The following is a 16,496-nucleotide window of genomic DNA, read 5'->3' on the forward strand; positions in this document are numbered from 1 at the left end:
AAAATAAAAACCCAAATAATTTACAAGCACAACATAATTATTGTTGTCGGCAAATTTGTAAAATTGCAGTGAGGGCCTTTTTAAATTTTATCTGAGGCCTCTTTCTTTTTTGCTTGTCAACTATTTCGTTGCAACTTTGTCGGCAAATGCTACTCTTCATATCTCCCATTACTTTTTCTGTCGGCAAATTTGTAAATTTGAGGACCCTCCTTTTTTTGCTTGTGGTTTTTTTTTTACACAAACTTGTCGGCAAATTTGGTCCGCCACACCGCCCCCAGCTGCTTTTATTTCATTATTTGAGAGTAAAATATATTACTTATATCACGGGCTGTTAATTTAAATTTCCAAAAAGTACTGAATTGTTTATTGGCGAAAAAATACCCGGTTTTAACCTGAATGATTTTATTAGTATTATTAGCATCTTGTTTTGAACTTGAATTATGTAATTAAATGTAAACTGAAATATTTTCGATCAGAGTTCAAAGTAGGCCTTTATGCCCCTCTTGCGGACATAAAATAATGTGCCCCCTCGAGTGTAAATGTGCCACCTCGAGATGAAAACAAAACTGACCCTAAAATTTCGGATAATTTGTTTCCAGTAACCATTTCCCAAATTGGTATAGAGAGTTCTGACAATGCGCCTTGAAAATGTGTGTAGTTTGCATAATGATTTTGAAGAGCGCCCCCTATTTTAGAAGATAGTACCAGCCCCCACCCCCTAAACACACACCCACACGCACACCCACACACACGTGTGTAAATGCCGGAAATCGTGGACGCCCCATTGCCCCTAATCCTCTTTCCTTTGTTTGTACTCTAACTTTTTAGCGACAGCTCTCATTGGTTTTGTACACGATTTGAGATTGTGGACGTTCGGTCAATCGTGGACGTATTGTTTGCGCCCCAATTATTTTGTCCTACGTCCACGATTTCCGGTGTTTACAATATAATTTCGTTGTTCTCGTGTACTAAAATTTTGCAATGTCGCACACTAATTTGAAAATGCTCTTAGTTTAACCAGAATTATTTTCCTGGGCTGAAATTCGGACTTAATATCACTTTTCTAAGACTCTTCCATTTGCGACGAATCAACGCACCTTGAAAAATCCTAGTTTTTGAGTAAAATCCACATATCTGTTTCGTGAAAAACTTGTGGGGTACCAAAAGGGTACCCCGCAAGTCGGTGGGCATTCCTTATGGGATACCTCCCGTTGTTCCGGTACCCCATAAGGCAGTGTCTATACGTTCACGCACGTGTGTTCACCGTCGATCGTGGACGTCCTATTGTCCCTCTTTTGATTGTACTAACTTGTTCTAACTGTTTAGGAAGACTCCTATGGGTTTTGTACACGACCCCAATCGCGGACGTATGCTGGGAATCGTGGACGATATTGTTCTCTTTTGTTCTCTGGTATTTTTCGTCCACGGTTTGAAAAGATGAACACGTACACCAGCACACTCACCCACACTATTTGATTTTAAGGAGGCCAGGTGTCCGGTGACAAAAATGTGTCGACATTTCAGCACGGTTGTGCCCCCCCCCCCATAAAAAAATGCTGGATACGCTGCTGCACCGACAGATGCCTTTTTACTGAGCAAGTGTCTCTTTTTGGTGATCCCCCCCCCCTCAGTTTGAGTTCCGCCGCCGCTGGGTTCATTATGTGAAACAAATTGTTGAAAATTTTATGCCAGACAAAAATGAACTAGTCAGACAGGATTATAACTGTATCAAAGATTGTAAAATAGGTTTTTGAGTTCAAAACTACTTGCTTTTTGCCTTTAATTTTTAAGTACAAATGTGAACTATAGAGCCCCTAAACTCGACATTTTGATGATACATATACACTATTTGGTACTTTTGTCCTGTACTGTATCGACCTTGCGGTCGCTGTATAATGTATGTACTTGGCACAATAAACCATGGTTACAGCCAGATAGTCTGAAGGCTCGATAGTCCGAAGCTTCGATTGTTCGAAGGTTCGATAGTCCTAAGGGCCCATAAGTCCGAAAACAGGAGAAAGTTAAATATTCCGAAGTTCAATAGTCCGAATAGACGATAGTGTTCGATAGTCCAAATCGACAATAATGTTCGATAGTCTGAATGGACAATAAGGTTCGATAGTCCGACTTGAAATGGGACCTTACTGTCAATTCGGACTATCGGACGTTATTGTCGATTCGGACTATAGGACCTTATTTTCAATTCGGAATAATGAGCCTTCGGACTAGTGAACCTTATTTTCCTTTCAGACTATTAAACCTTCCTACTCAATAACCTTATTCTAAATTCGGACTACCGAACCTTTGGATAAATGAACCTCCGGACTAATGAACCTTCGGACTAATGAACCTTTGGACTATTGCTTCAAATGTTCGGATTAACGAACCTAATTTCATTTTCGGACTGACGAACCCCCTCTTATTGGAATTGTACGCATTCGGACTATCGAACCTTCGGAATAAAGAACCTTCAGACTATCAAACCTTTGGACTATCGGGCGGACCCATTTTTAAGTAGCCACAATTTACAGTGAAGACTTTCTTTCTGAATCTAGGCCTATAAATTTGAATTTTATGGTTGAAAACATTATGTTAAAGAAAAGAATGATGGAAGGTTGAATAGTTGTATGTTTTATTTGGAAGTTTTACAGTTTTGGGTCAGTAGTGGTCCGAAAATGTGGGACTCTCAATAGTCCCAAAACCTGAGGTATTGAAAACATTCAATACATTGTACAAGAAACTAGACTGGCACCTGTTACAACCAGTCCGACAACACTTCAGCACTGCATCTATCTCTATTTTCTACACATGTCTCCATGGTCAGCCACCAGACTGATGATAATGAGTGAAGATGTCAGTCTTTTCAAACAGTTAATGGACCATGGTTGAATATGTACCAGTCTAGTATTTAGCCTCATTTTAAAATCACGTGACTTCCCTCTCATATACAATGTATTGAAAATGCCTCCTTTGACAATTGAATTGAGGCTTCAAACTTGGTTGGTAAAGTACGGATAACCTTTTCCTTAGCAAATGACAATTTTAGAGAATTTTGTTGGCTAAAGAGTGAGTAAACGTGGCCTGATTTAGTTCTGCATGTTTTTCAGCACTAAAGGTCCCAGTATGGGTCGGTAGGCGCTTCACATTGATTACGTTTTTCAATTCGACCGCCCGCTATACGCGGGGCAGGAGGCCTATGTCGCCTGTCCACCGCTTCGCGAGCAAGTCTACTTGCACTCTATTAGGGGACTTTCACGTCAGCATTTACCGGCACAAAAAGTAAGACCCTTTCAAGCATGATCTCTGTACATTCTGTGTCAGCTATAGGCCTACTGAGAAGATAATCGCTCACGGGGCAGTTGTTATGCACAATAAATACAATGCTTTAGTTATTTTGAAGGGACCTACGAATGAACTGTGACAGGTTGCCGGCGTGCTCGGAATGCATGTTCTGAAGACGGCGTCGCCTTTGCATTTGACTTAACACCCATCGTCCAGTACATTAAACAACCAGATGTAGGGATGACGGCGAGGCGATCTGTCGTCTTAAAGTCGGCCTTAAGCTGGCCTCAGGTCGACCTTGCGACGACACAGATCAGTCGGCGACTGACTTTTAGGATCAAGCTGCGCCTGAGCTACGACCGTCGGGAACAACTCAGTCACCGATTATTTGTTGCAACCTGAGTGTAACTGCGACGATATTAAACGATCGGCATCAGTCGGTCAACAATCAACAGTCGCAAGAGTAAATAAAAATTCAACTTCTGCGACGTGTTGCGCGACGATCACACGATTTCTCAGTTTTGTGACCAAAGCATTATTTTTCTGCTTGATGCCAACAAGCAAATCGCAGATCGACCTGAGGCCGGCTTAAACACCATGCCACAGCTCGATTATCGCTCCGATTTGCCTGTCGAGTTCCTATAAATTTATACGAACAACGTTACAGCCCGCTCGTTGAGCCAGGCACCCGTTTGTGCTAAAGCGAAAATACCGTAATGTTTGAGATTTGTGACTTTCGTCAGCATGTTCATAAATTTGGCCAACATGACGGACATGTTGAACTGACGGATTTTTCTTTGCACGACTATACGAAGTAGAGATGAGACCTTTGATGACCCTTACTTAAATAAAACCGATATGTTAAATAAGCGGTTTCACAACATACACCGTTTTTGTGTGGGAATTACATAGGGCGTCATTGAAGGTGCTACTCATGACACGGTAAGTGCATTCGAGCACGTGGTTACGTGCAGGATTCACTGCATAATAAAACGAAGCGCTCACAGATTCCTTAGAATTGGTGTTTCGATACTTGACTAATATACTCAATAATTTGGTAAAAACAGGAGCATGAATAACATCAGAAAGCGTTAAAATTACGTTTTCGTTTATCACTATTTTGCACACTCCCTTCTGCGAATGGAAGAGCCCACAAACCACTATGCACACTTGGCTCTTGCCCATCAATGCCCCCCCCCCCCCCCCGGCTGGACCCGTACCCCCACCGATGCCCCGAGTGTAACAACAGAAGCATGGGCCTTAATGTTCACAGTTCATATGAAATCATTGAACGTACCACATGCACAGTCAGTGACCGCACAGATTTTGGGATTATCTGGTATATTCATTGTATCTGTACAGTTGAGTGACTGCCTTGATGTCTGTCGAGCTATATACACCCATCAAACTCACCCATACAGACAGGAGTTACACAAGTCAAAGCGCGACGCCTGTGCTGAATCATGGCTTGACTGCTAAGGCCGAATAAAAAAAAAACATGTTTAGCGTCCTGCCTTTTTGAAAAACAGGAAGGAGGGGCCCTTTTTTTTCTTTTTTTTTGTCTCAAAACGACCGGCCGGGCTATTTTTCAAGATAGCTGCAAGCTACTTTTTTTAAATGGCCGCCACTTGGACTCAGGAAATAGCATACCAGCTTTATATGGGCTATATGCAACAGACAGATGCCAAACTGACGTCACTGTTTAAACTTTATCATTTTTTTCGGTTTTTTTTTTTTAAGGAGGCGGCCTCCAAAAAGGAAGCGGGCGGGGATGCTCAACATGTTTGTTTTTTATTTGGCCTCATAATGGGCCAAGCGTGACGGGCTTGACACAACTACTGAATATCCGTATTAGTAAAGTAAAGTCTGTCCCGAGCCAATGTGGCTCATCAGGCCGGTGTTATCCCTGGTTTCCTTGGCATGAAACGACTGAGAATATTTCTACTCCACCTGATTGGGATGCCAGTCCGTCGCAGGATTACTCCCCAGCTAATGCCAGTACCCATTTATACTCATCCTGGGTGGAGAGGGGCAAGTGGGGGTGAAGTGCCTCGCACAAGGACACAATATATGGCCAGCGGCTGGATTCGAACCCCGGACCCTCTGATCATGAGTCACGAATCCTAACCATTAGGCCACACACTCCCCCTTTATCCGTATTACTCGGATCATATTGCAAAAAGCTGGCAATTTCGTATGCTAATAGGCCTACCTGACAAATCCTTGGCGGTGTGAGCAGATTTAATAGTAGGTATAGAATATGACGTAACGCCATTGGGAGATGTTTCTTTGAAACCGTGAGGAGTATCTATCGAAGCGTACCAACAATTGGGTACGTCTGCCAATGCATAGGAACCATACCACCCCGTGATGGAAACAGGGTCACTACATATCAATTCGCCCTTCCACAGTGAAGTGGTCAATTCCTGTTCTCCGGCCATCTTTGATACCTTATACTGCCCGTGATGATGACGAGTAACTGAGCTGCAATATGTAAGAAACATTTTCCTAAATTATTTCAGAAATTGCATGTGATTGGAATGGTAGACATACAATATTAATTATTGGGCCTTATATGTGTAGATTGGATTTTGTGAACTTTGTGTGATAACTATAATCACTGAATGCTTGTATAATGAAATGGAATGGCATAATTGTGTTACGCCCCAACTATACTCTCTAAATTCCAAGGAGTGAAATTTAGGGCCCAGACGATTTGGAGAGAAAATGACTCTCATTAAATTAGTGGGCGCGGCCAACCGGGATTTGTTTTTTACATTGGCTTATCTAGCTCCCAAACCTACATGTATGTTCAAAAATAGAAAGTGGTGCGTTTTTGCTCCGAGAAAAGTCCGTTTTTTTTGCGTGTTACGTCGTCTTTTCGTATTGTTCCTTCGTCATATGTTGTGTGATAATTAGTGAACCCCCTGAGAATTGATTGTTCAAGACATTACAATACAGCAAATTGTTGGAGGTTTTGGATGTGACTGTGTCGACATTTAAGCAAGTCACGTTGCACCACCATGTTACGCTGCACCGCACAACAGTTACTCAGCATTGGAACCATGATGAAACAGACTGGACCAGCGATCTTGTGGTCTACGCTGAAGTTGCATGGTTTATACAACAAATATATCAAGCGGGGTACCTGGGCTGGAATTACTCGCCAACGCCCCATCAGAGTCGTGGTTAACTGTAGAAATATGCTGCCTCGAAAGCAACAGGTGGCTGTCTGCGTGAGTTACTTGGTGGCAATTAAAACCAATACACTTAATATACCTACCTTGATGAATACGGATGCCAGATCTTTGATTCCCAAACTTGATGAGTTGAGTGTAACGCTAACTGAACATAAAGTCGATGTGTGTTGCATAACAGAATCATGAGAAAGATTTCCATATACGAAGTTCACTCAACACCCTGTGTACAAACCCTATGAGATTGGACTGAAAAATTCTAAGTGTTTTCTAAGAAAATGCTTGTATTTTCTCACTGCTCAAATTGACGTTGATGACATGAAATTGCTATCTGGGGGCTTGTTAGTCAATACAGAGGAAAATGAGTGAACTTCGTATATGAAAATCTTTCCGAATCATGGTGTCCTACCGGTGTTCCAGGTAGCGTCCTTTTGTTAGATCACTATAGCTATCACCTCCCAATAAGACATAACAGAGACCATACATCAGGTGAACGGATTGTGTGAAGGGATGTACATGCCAACATTCCTTTCTCGGTGTTCGGGAATTTAGCCGAGGAAAAACGTCGAGTCTGTCTGGCTTAAATTGCAGCCCCAACGTCTTCCGCGGCAGTTTAATCCCATCGTGTTTGGAGCTATTTATCAGCCCCAGCTGGAGCACATATACACCTCGCTAGACAGTGTTATGAGCTTGCACCCATCTGTGGGAATTATTTTAACAGGTGACTTTAACCGAATGCCAGATGCTATCCTCAAACGCAACTACAAATTGGAGCAAATCGTTAAAGGGGCAACACGAAACAATGCGCGCCTGGACCTGATATACACTAACATGAGTGATATGTACCATGAACCACCAATCGAACCAGCGTTTGGTCTGTCTGATCATCAAGTGGTTGTTTGTCAACCCAACCGTCGTTCGCAATGCAACCTGCCAACAAAAAATGCACGTGTTATTAGACTCTTTCTCCCAGGTGGGCTAGACACCATTGTACCAGTGTATCCGTTGCTCATGTGACACCGGGAATCGGCGTCGAAAATAGGGACACTTGGAATACGGCCAGTTCACTTTGACGTTGGTTCTTTATTCTGTGAGAGAGTAAAACAGGGTGATGTTACTCGATCGAATCAGTGTTTGAATGAGGCTAACAATTATTTAAATAAACAGTTAAAAATCCAAACCAAATGTACATGTAAAGATAAACCTAACAATCTACTCAATTATCCAATCAAATAAATGCAACTTCAATTTAAATAATAAGTCATGGCTTAATCACGAATGAACTGTAATAATTTAACAAAATGGCGATTCGCGCCAAACGATCGGCGTTGGCTGCCATCTTGCAGCCAAATCATTATTCCAAAAATTACAGTAAATGCCACAAATGTTAAATATAAATGCAAGATAATGAATGTACAAGTAAAAGGTAAGTTGATAATAAAAGTAAGAATGCATATCAATGGAGATAATTATAAAGATGAGAATAAAATAAGCAAAATATAAATTACCTGTGAGAGAGTAAAACAGGGTGATGTTACTCGATCGAATCAGTGTTTGAATGTGGCGCGGCGGGAAGGTTGCCGGATCTAGTTGAACTATTTTACGATAGGTGGCGGATTGATATTTGTTATGTAATCATGTTTAAAGGAACTAATACAGATTAAAGGAACTATTACATATTAAAGGAACTAATCAAAAATTAAGGGGGGTATATTTTAACCCGTCACACTCAGATAAATACGACCAGTTTGAAACAACCATCATATCTCTTGTAGACCGGCACTTCCAGTGGAAGCAAGTCACCAGAGTAGAAAGTGAAAAACCTTGGGTCACATATCGTTTTAGGGATATGATAAAAAAGAGACAGCGAGCATGGCACGGAGGACACCAGCCCCTGTATAGGTACTACAGAAACAAAGTGGACAGGCTGAAGAAGGTGATTCGGAAACAGTACTTTCAGGCAAAAGTTGATCTACTCAAAAGCAGAAATTGGTGGAACGAAATAAAGTCACTCACATGTGAAAAACACGACTATGATTCATTGAAAAATCTTGTCGACAATGTTACGCATGGTGATAAGGAAGAATTTGCCGAATTGGTGAATTCTTTCTTTGCATCTATCTCATCCGACCTACCTCCGCTAGAAGCACCAGAGTCTCACAGTGAAGGACTTATTCCTACCAAGTACGTCCGGGGAGGGGGGGGGGGGGGGGGGGGGGCGGGGGGCGGGGGGCGGGGGGGGGGGGACTGGATACCATTTTTCCATGGGGGCGCTGTTCACAATCGACATGGTCAATGTCCTCTTAATACAAACCCGAGTTGGTGTACTGTAGGCGTATTCAATACTTGATATAATCGTATCTTTACCGATAAACCTTCCATATATAATTATCTCTTCTTATTGCAACATTTATCAAATGTGCATGCACATAGGCCCCTTCATAACTTGTAGGCATTGTAATCGTTATCAGATTTGCATTCATATGGATTTTTTTATATTCTTTTTTTTTAATATGTAATCACGTGATATTCAGCTATGGCTGTCATTCGTGGTTTGTTAATAAAAACATGTTGAATTGAATTGAAATTTTAATAAGGGGATAAAAACAAAAATCAGAATTCAATTTTACGCAAAAATAGTTTACATTGTAATAAAATAATTACTTTTGTATTACATTTGCCAATTTGGCCGAGAAAGTCAAAATTAACCGGCTTTTTCAGGGATGTTCTCGGACATAGGCTAATTACCTAATCAATTATTGTTTCATTTTAATGTCCTTAAACTTGTGTAGGATATAACAGCTGCACTCTTTTTTATAAATTTTTCTTCTCCAGCTAGACCACATCAAGATGTATTTTCCGGGCAGGATTGTTCTGGTTCTTGTCGGCCTGACTGCAGTTTTTAAAAGTATTATTGAAGGTAAGACATTGCCAGTACAACAGCTGCATGGATTTAAAGGTGTACCGTTGGCCAGATTAGTAAAAAAAAATTCATGTTTTATATAATTATTTACTTAACCTTATTTTAAAGGTCTGGGTCACAAACAAATCTACATAATGTCTAACATTTTGCGGAGAAAACGTCGTAAAACTCCGTGTTGGTTACATCATGAGTGCATGGTTACATCAGGTTGTGGGTTCGAGTCCAGCCTGTACTGTGGTTGTGGTGCATGTGCTGTTGGGCAAGGAATAAATGGGTATACCTGCAGAGAGATCATGGTTCTTGTGATTGATTTTAGCTGCTTTGCGCCGAAATGGCAGCATCGAGCTGTATACTCACCAGGGAGCTGAGATTGTCTTTAACATTTTTCGTAGACCTAATGAGCAGGGTAATATATGTAGCACTTTGTCTGACCAGCAGCGGTTTTTGACCTTCAGCGGTTTTTGACCTTGTCGAATTTTGAGCCAGACTGTCAACAACAGATTTGAGCTAGATAAAGTGTTTTCAGAGTTCACTGTGAGATTCACCGTGAGGTCCGCTAGCTTTCAGAATCATACTCTACAGGGAGCGACCCTATAGCGTGTGGTCACATGCGTTTGAAGAACGTTTTGAAAAAAAGCGTGTGGCTGGATTTTCAACAAGCGCTCCAACAGCTCGATTTTAGGACAAAAATGTGTTCCCCGAAATTCCTTCGCGCTGATATTACATGAAAAACAGCAAATGTCTTCATTTTAACGTTCATATTCTCCTTTTTGTGGCCTTTCCAACTATCATCATTTTGGTTGAAAAATATAAAACCTAACTTGACAAAATCCAGATTTTATCACTGCTCGTAGGGGGACCCACTATCAAAATTCTTGTGTGGTACGTAGCAGAAATGAAAGTGCTTGATAACTTTGGTTTCTCTGCAGGAACCACTCTAGACTGCGACTTTGAAGACCCTGCCCAAAGGCTATGTAGTTGGGTGCAATCGACAGAGGACAGTACGGACTTGGTTGTTAATTCAGGGTCCACCCCAACTGGTAAGACTGGTCCGACCACTGATCACACCATCGGAGGTAAGTCAACGTGGATGCTCGGAAAAAGTCGGAAGGATTCAGAAACTAATTAGCCCTGGCTTATTTTCTTCTTATTTATTTTGTTTAGCGACGAATATCGTTGCCAAGTTTATTGATGTTCACAAAGCCTATATTGACGTCTTGAGGCTTACATCTTCGTAGATTCCCCTAACGTCAACTTCACCCTTATTTGTGAGCTTTACATATACTATTTATCCATGCAAGTTTTAATGGCTGTTGGACATTCAATAGTTTACAAACTTTTATTTCGCTGATTTAAATTCAGATCAAATCTGACACGAAGTAGCCTTTTACTTTCAGGGTCTGTGAAAATCACTATTATAGTGAGGCAGTGTAGGGGAAATATTTGGGGGAATTGTGCCTTTGATGATACAAGCATGGCACATTTGGCATACCGTCAGAGTATGTCTACAGAGAGATATTTGGCTATAGGACCATCGCAGATTTGTCCTTTGAAAAAGATAATGGTAGAATAACAAGCAATTTTCAAACTTTTCAAAATGGCTTCCATTGCTTGTTATTCTACCTATATTTGTTCAAAGGACAAATCTGCGATGACCCTATAACCAAATATCTTTCTCATGACATACTCTGACTGTGTGCCAAATGCCATGCTTGTGTCGTCAAAGGCACAATCCCACCACCTATTTGCCGTACTATATACTTTTTCGTTTTGCGAATGGGCAATTATTGACGTAACTATAAAATAAATTTTTATCTGAAGATACACAAGCTTGCCTTCTTGGCTTATTTGATATCAATCAATATTTGGGGTCAAGATTATTGGATTTTGTTCTGATGCCAGATGTATCCCCATGTTTAATTAAGAAAAAAGGTTTACGACCCGACCCTATAGGTAGAAGGAAACACTAACATTTGACGTGTCAATGTTCTGCTTAGGCCTACCCCCATTTACAGATATTTAGCCTACATGTAAACAAATCGAACCAAAATGTCCTGCTACATTAACGATTTTTATTATTTTTTTGCAATCTATACCTTTTCTTGTCTATTGTCTTCGCCAATTACAACTATACGTGGACAGGCCCGGTATATCCAATAGGCACAGTAGGCACCGTGCCTTGGGCCTACGAACAATTTGGGGCCTACGAAAAATGTGAGGGCCTACATAAATACCACAGAGTGCGAACAGGCTTTTAGAGCTATCAGTTTGGCCAGTCTTGTTTAGTAAAACAACATAAATTTGGTCCTGGTGCCCAGTGCGGGGTAGGGCCTACGAAACACTGGCGCCTAGGGCCTACGGAACAATTAATCCGGCCCTGTACGTGGAAATAAATTATTCTGATAATAGACATAGGCTTTATGCCTTTCGGGCACTTGGGCCTATAAGTGGTTTTACGTCCATCCGTATACGACTCCCAGGAAATGAAATTGTTTGTGGCATATCACTGAGAACTTACCATCATCTTCCTATGCTGTGCAGTAACCTTCGCTGGAGTATACTCGCATATTGATACAAACATAAGTGATTATTGTAGTTTCGAGGGTGGGGAATCCGAATGTTCATGTATCAATTTCTGCAGTTTAGATGTAACGCCCCATTAAAGGTGCAATCCCTGTTATCCCGGCAATGGCTGATTATCTTAGCCACAGTAAACAAGTATACTTTTTTCAATGAGTGACGGAGAATGGGGAAAATTACTGTATACAATTAAAATGACGGTACTATGTCCTTTTTACTGCAGTTGAAGTGGTGCACACCATTAAAGGTCCATTAAATGGCTGATAATCTTGTCCACAGTAGACAAGCGATATTTGTTTGGCACTGTGGGATGAAGAAGGGGGAAAATTACAGAATAAAAGTAAACGCTGGTATCTCCTAATTCCTGCAATTTGGAAAAGTGAAATATGGCTTTGCATTGCATTATTTCGCCTATTTGTACCATCGGTGCGTGGTTCACGGGAGAACAACTGATTTGAAGTAGCAACAGCCAAAGCAGACACGTTAAAATTCCTGTTATTCTATCGAAGAACCACGGTTTATCGTAAAATTTGACTGTAAATATCACGAGGCCGACAAAACCATGCGCGCAGCCATCTTAAAATAGGTGTGTCCCCAATACTGGAAGCTGATTGGTTTGCCTGGTGCGCCATACGTCCAAAGCTTCATGGCGCTGGCACGAGGTGAAACGATGGCATACCTTTCCCGTTCACAAATCAAATAGGGACTATTTCAGGGGCGAATCCAGGATTTTTTGCAGGGGGAGGAGTGTTTTTTTCACCGGACACTTGGCCTCCATAAAATCAATGGGGGGGGGGGGGGGGGGGGGGGCTCCTACGCATAATTTGCGCTGTTCAAATCCAACGATCAGCAACACTATATGACAGAATATTGTGTAGAAATACCCCTGTAACAAAGCTGGCTCTGACAAAATTCTGTGCACAGGCGGATATTATTATCCTATTTTTTGGGGTGTCACAGCAGGGAGGATTCTATTGAAAAAAAAATCAACACAGCTTTTGGGGGTTTGACCCCCCCCCCCCCACTGGATCCGCGCCTGTACTTATATAATATTGGATTGCTTTGAGGGGGATTACAAGATTATATTGTACGAGCTATAACGATATTTCACGAGTCGAAGACGAGTGCAATGGACCAAAATGACACCATTACGGGATACAAATGCGGCTCAAAGAAAGGTCCTTGTTAAATCACCACATCATTATAAGGTAAAATATGGGTTCGCATCAGAATTGAAATGTTGAGATGTAGACCTACGTATATACGTGGGTTCGGTTATAGAATAACAACACAATCAACAGGCTATTCTGAGCTGCGTACGTATCCCATACCCTCACCACTTCCTATACATGGAATGTTGCAACTTTGGCGGTTGTGTAGAAAGAAATGGAGAGTCAAGAAAGTATTTCCAAACAAAATTGGGAATGTTTCTCGGTCCCAGGTTCATGTCTTATTATCATTTTTGCAATGACTGACCGTCACGTTGCAACGATTCTTTCCCTATGCATCCCTAATGTTCCCTATAATTGCAACGTCATGGGTGCAATATTGCAAAATATGCAAAGATAATTACATGTTTTTGATTGAAATCTATTTGCAGACATTAACGGAACCTACTTGTATCGAGAGGCTAATGATCGATCCGATGGCCATGATGCAGTTCTTATCAGTCCAGTAGTCAATATTTCATCGGGAGGCTCATTATGTTTCACTTTCTGGTACAGTATGTTCGGAGATATATTAGGTAAGAAAAAAGACTATTTTGTGTTTTTCTAAGGCCAAGTAAAAAAAATGTTTCTGGTTTCTCCGGACTTTTTGAAAACCAAAAGGAAGGAGACAGCCTTTCTTCCTCTCAATATGGCAGATTTTCAATTTGGGTTATTTAATTTTTCGACACACCCCTTTTGTTGATACTTTTGTGTTGAAAGGAACTGTCACCCTCTCTACCATATTTTTAACTTGCATACGTATAGCTTCAATTTTGTTGGAAACAAATACAAAATACTAACTACATGTATATTGAAAAATGTATTATTTAAAAACAAAGGGGCCGGCGAGGAAAAAGGAAGCGGGTGGGGACGCCAAACTGTTTTTTTTTTAAATTTGGCTAAAGGACGCATAATAATCACTTTAAACTCAATGCTTACTTCAAAGGACTTAAAGTTACTCTCCCGTGCAAATGCTATGTTCCAGTTTCATCCCCAACATAGATTTGTTTTGAAATTGTTATTTTTTTCTAGCCCTACATTATTCACTTCAAGCCCAAAAATCGACAAATGTTATGGAGAATAACTTTGATAATAATAAAAAAAATGGAGTCTCATATAGCTCACGTATCTACCAACAATATTAGGTACTCAAGGCGCTGGTAATGATGCCTATTGTTTTTAAAGAGTTTCAAATGAAGTTTATGAGTATTAAATATGAGACCCATTATGCACCTTTATATACAAGGCCCTGCGGCGCATATTGCAGCCACTGCCAGAAACACCGGGGGAAACCCCTTCTCTAAGCGATAATTGTTACTTGCTCAAGAGCACAAGGACAATGTTCCCCGTCAGGAATCGAGCCCATGCACCACGGCACACACGAGTCGAACACCGTAACCATTGGAACCACAACTCTCACTGAAACAACTTTACAACTTTCTAATTATTTGGAACCGTTTAATTATGACAGATGGTATTGGGGCATCTAAACATCCGTATTCATGAGCAAACCTGTGATACCATTCACGGCAAAAAAATAAAAATCTCAGTAGATGCTTCAGCATCAATGTTTCCAGAATTTGGGGATTTTTTCTTCCGTGGTAATTGTTTTGGTTGTGGTGGTTGTTTCGATACATGACCTTATAAAGTCTATGGGCAAACTTCATGCAAAAATGTTTTCTTTAGTCAGCAATGTTTTGAGGTCACAATTTAAAGAGAAACCCCCTAACCTTAAAAGTGTGTGCCCAAATCAACATCAAGGCATAAGCGCCCTTTGTTGTAAGGAAACGCGTGAAACATTTATAGTTACACACAAACCCATTTTTTTACAGAAACAAAATTAAACTAAAAGAGAAGCATTTCAGTTTTCTATATTTCAAAGGAATGAATATTTGCACAAAATAAATTCCATTGTAAAATTCATGTCATGCCTTTTAGTGTCTTCAGTGAAGTTGTGATTTATTTGGTGTTTTTTTTTAACAGGATCTCTGAATGTATACGCGAGTCCGGTCGAACCAGGCAGCATGAGCACGCTACTGTTCAGTATTTCTGGTCAGCAGACTGGCCAAAATGCGTGGCTACAAGCCCAAGTTGATTTGTCCAATCAAACATCAGCTTTCAATGTGTCTGTGGAACTGAAAACCATCAATTCGATTCTTGGCGACATTGCAATTGATGACCTTGCATTTGTTGAAAGTGAATGTGCAAGTAAGTAGCATATTGTTTAGCAAGAAGTGTGTAATTCTATAAATTAAGGGTCCAAGGTGTGACCTTTTTTCCTGTACCTGTTACCTTGGAAGGCCTACTTTGTTATTTGCAATTCAAGTATCATTAATTAAGAATGACTGCAAATGATGTTTTATTTGTTGGGTAGGTAGTTTGCTATTCATAACCCCTTTTGCATGACAATTATAAAATCATAGATCTATGTCAGATATAACAGGGAAAGGACAAATTTATAGTGGACCGTAAATGTATAGAATGATCCACTTACCTTAATGACATTTTCCTTGGATAATGGAGATGCCATGAAGGGTACGTGTTCCCAAATAAAAATAGAACGTTGCGTATATCAGCTACACATACCTTTTAGTTGTAATATCACATTGAATGTGTATAGTACACGATACTATATACCCAATCCCCTTCCCCTTTTTGAAAAAAAATGATACTCGAACCCTCTTCCCCCCCGAAAAGTTGGTTCTGGATCCGCCTTAATTCCCAATGCCAAAATGCAAATCATGCGGTTGTCCGGTCAATGGTCAAGGAGTAGCAGTATATGAAGATTTAAAAAGAAGCCCAATAAGCCAGTTTCCTAGTGATAAGATGATGTATTTTTTTTAAAAAATAACCCCTTCAACTTGCAAAGCCATCGTCTTTGATATGCGTGCAGATTTGTGATAAATGAAGCAAAACAAGACTGCGTCTTGACCTCCAGATTCGGGCCATTCAGTGGGCGCCTTCTATCCGGTCTTTGGTAAGCTGTTGTTGTACATTGAGTGCGTTCGATTACTTCCCAAGCCTATACTTGCGCCTGGCTCCTCGCGTGATGACAGACATGCGCACTAGAGCTACATAAACGAACGGTTTCGTGCAAGAGCTGGAAACATGAGCGTCAACAGGATTTTTTCCTAGAGGGGGCCAAACATATTTTCCAAAAAAAATCCTGTTTTTCTCAACATATTGTCGATTTATCAGTTTTAGAGGGGGGCAAGGACATTTCCTCCCCCCCCCATTAAATTTACATCAATATGACTCGCCTCAAATTTTTTTCCCAGGCTGCATCCGAATCAGTTAACTGTCTAG

At 40.8% G+C, this 16,496-nt stretch overlaps 1 protein-coding gene across 1 annotated transcript in view; it reads left to right on the forward strand.

The window, feature by feature from the left end:
• The first annotated feature begins 5,622 nt into the window (after positions 1 to 5,622).
• Positions 5,623 to 16,496, forward strand: part of LOC119741184 — a 69,808-nt gene continuing 58,934 nt past the window's right edge. Inside the window, 5 exon segments of the mRNA XM_038216899.1 lie at positions 5,623 to 5,775; positions 9,315 to 9,399; positions 10,332 to 10,478; positions 13,583 to 13,726; positions 15,174 to 15,398. Coding sequence (XP_038072827.1) covers positions 9,330 to 9,399; positions 10,332 to 10,478; positions 13,583 to 13,726; positions 15,174 to 15,398 — 586 coding nt within the window. The 5' untranslated portion in view covers positions 5,623 to 5,775; positions 9,315 to 9,329.

The sequence above is a fragment of the Patiria miniata genome, unplaced genomic scaffold (genome assembly GCF_015706575.1).
Source record: "Patiria miniata isolate m_02_andy unplaced genomic scaffold, ASM1570657v1 HiC_scaffold_5, whole genome shotgun sequence".
NCBI classification, from domain to species: Eukaryota; Metazoa; Echinodermata; class Asteroidea; order Valvatida; family Asterinidae; genus Patiria; species Patiria miniata.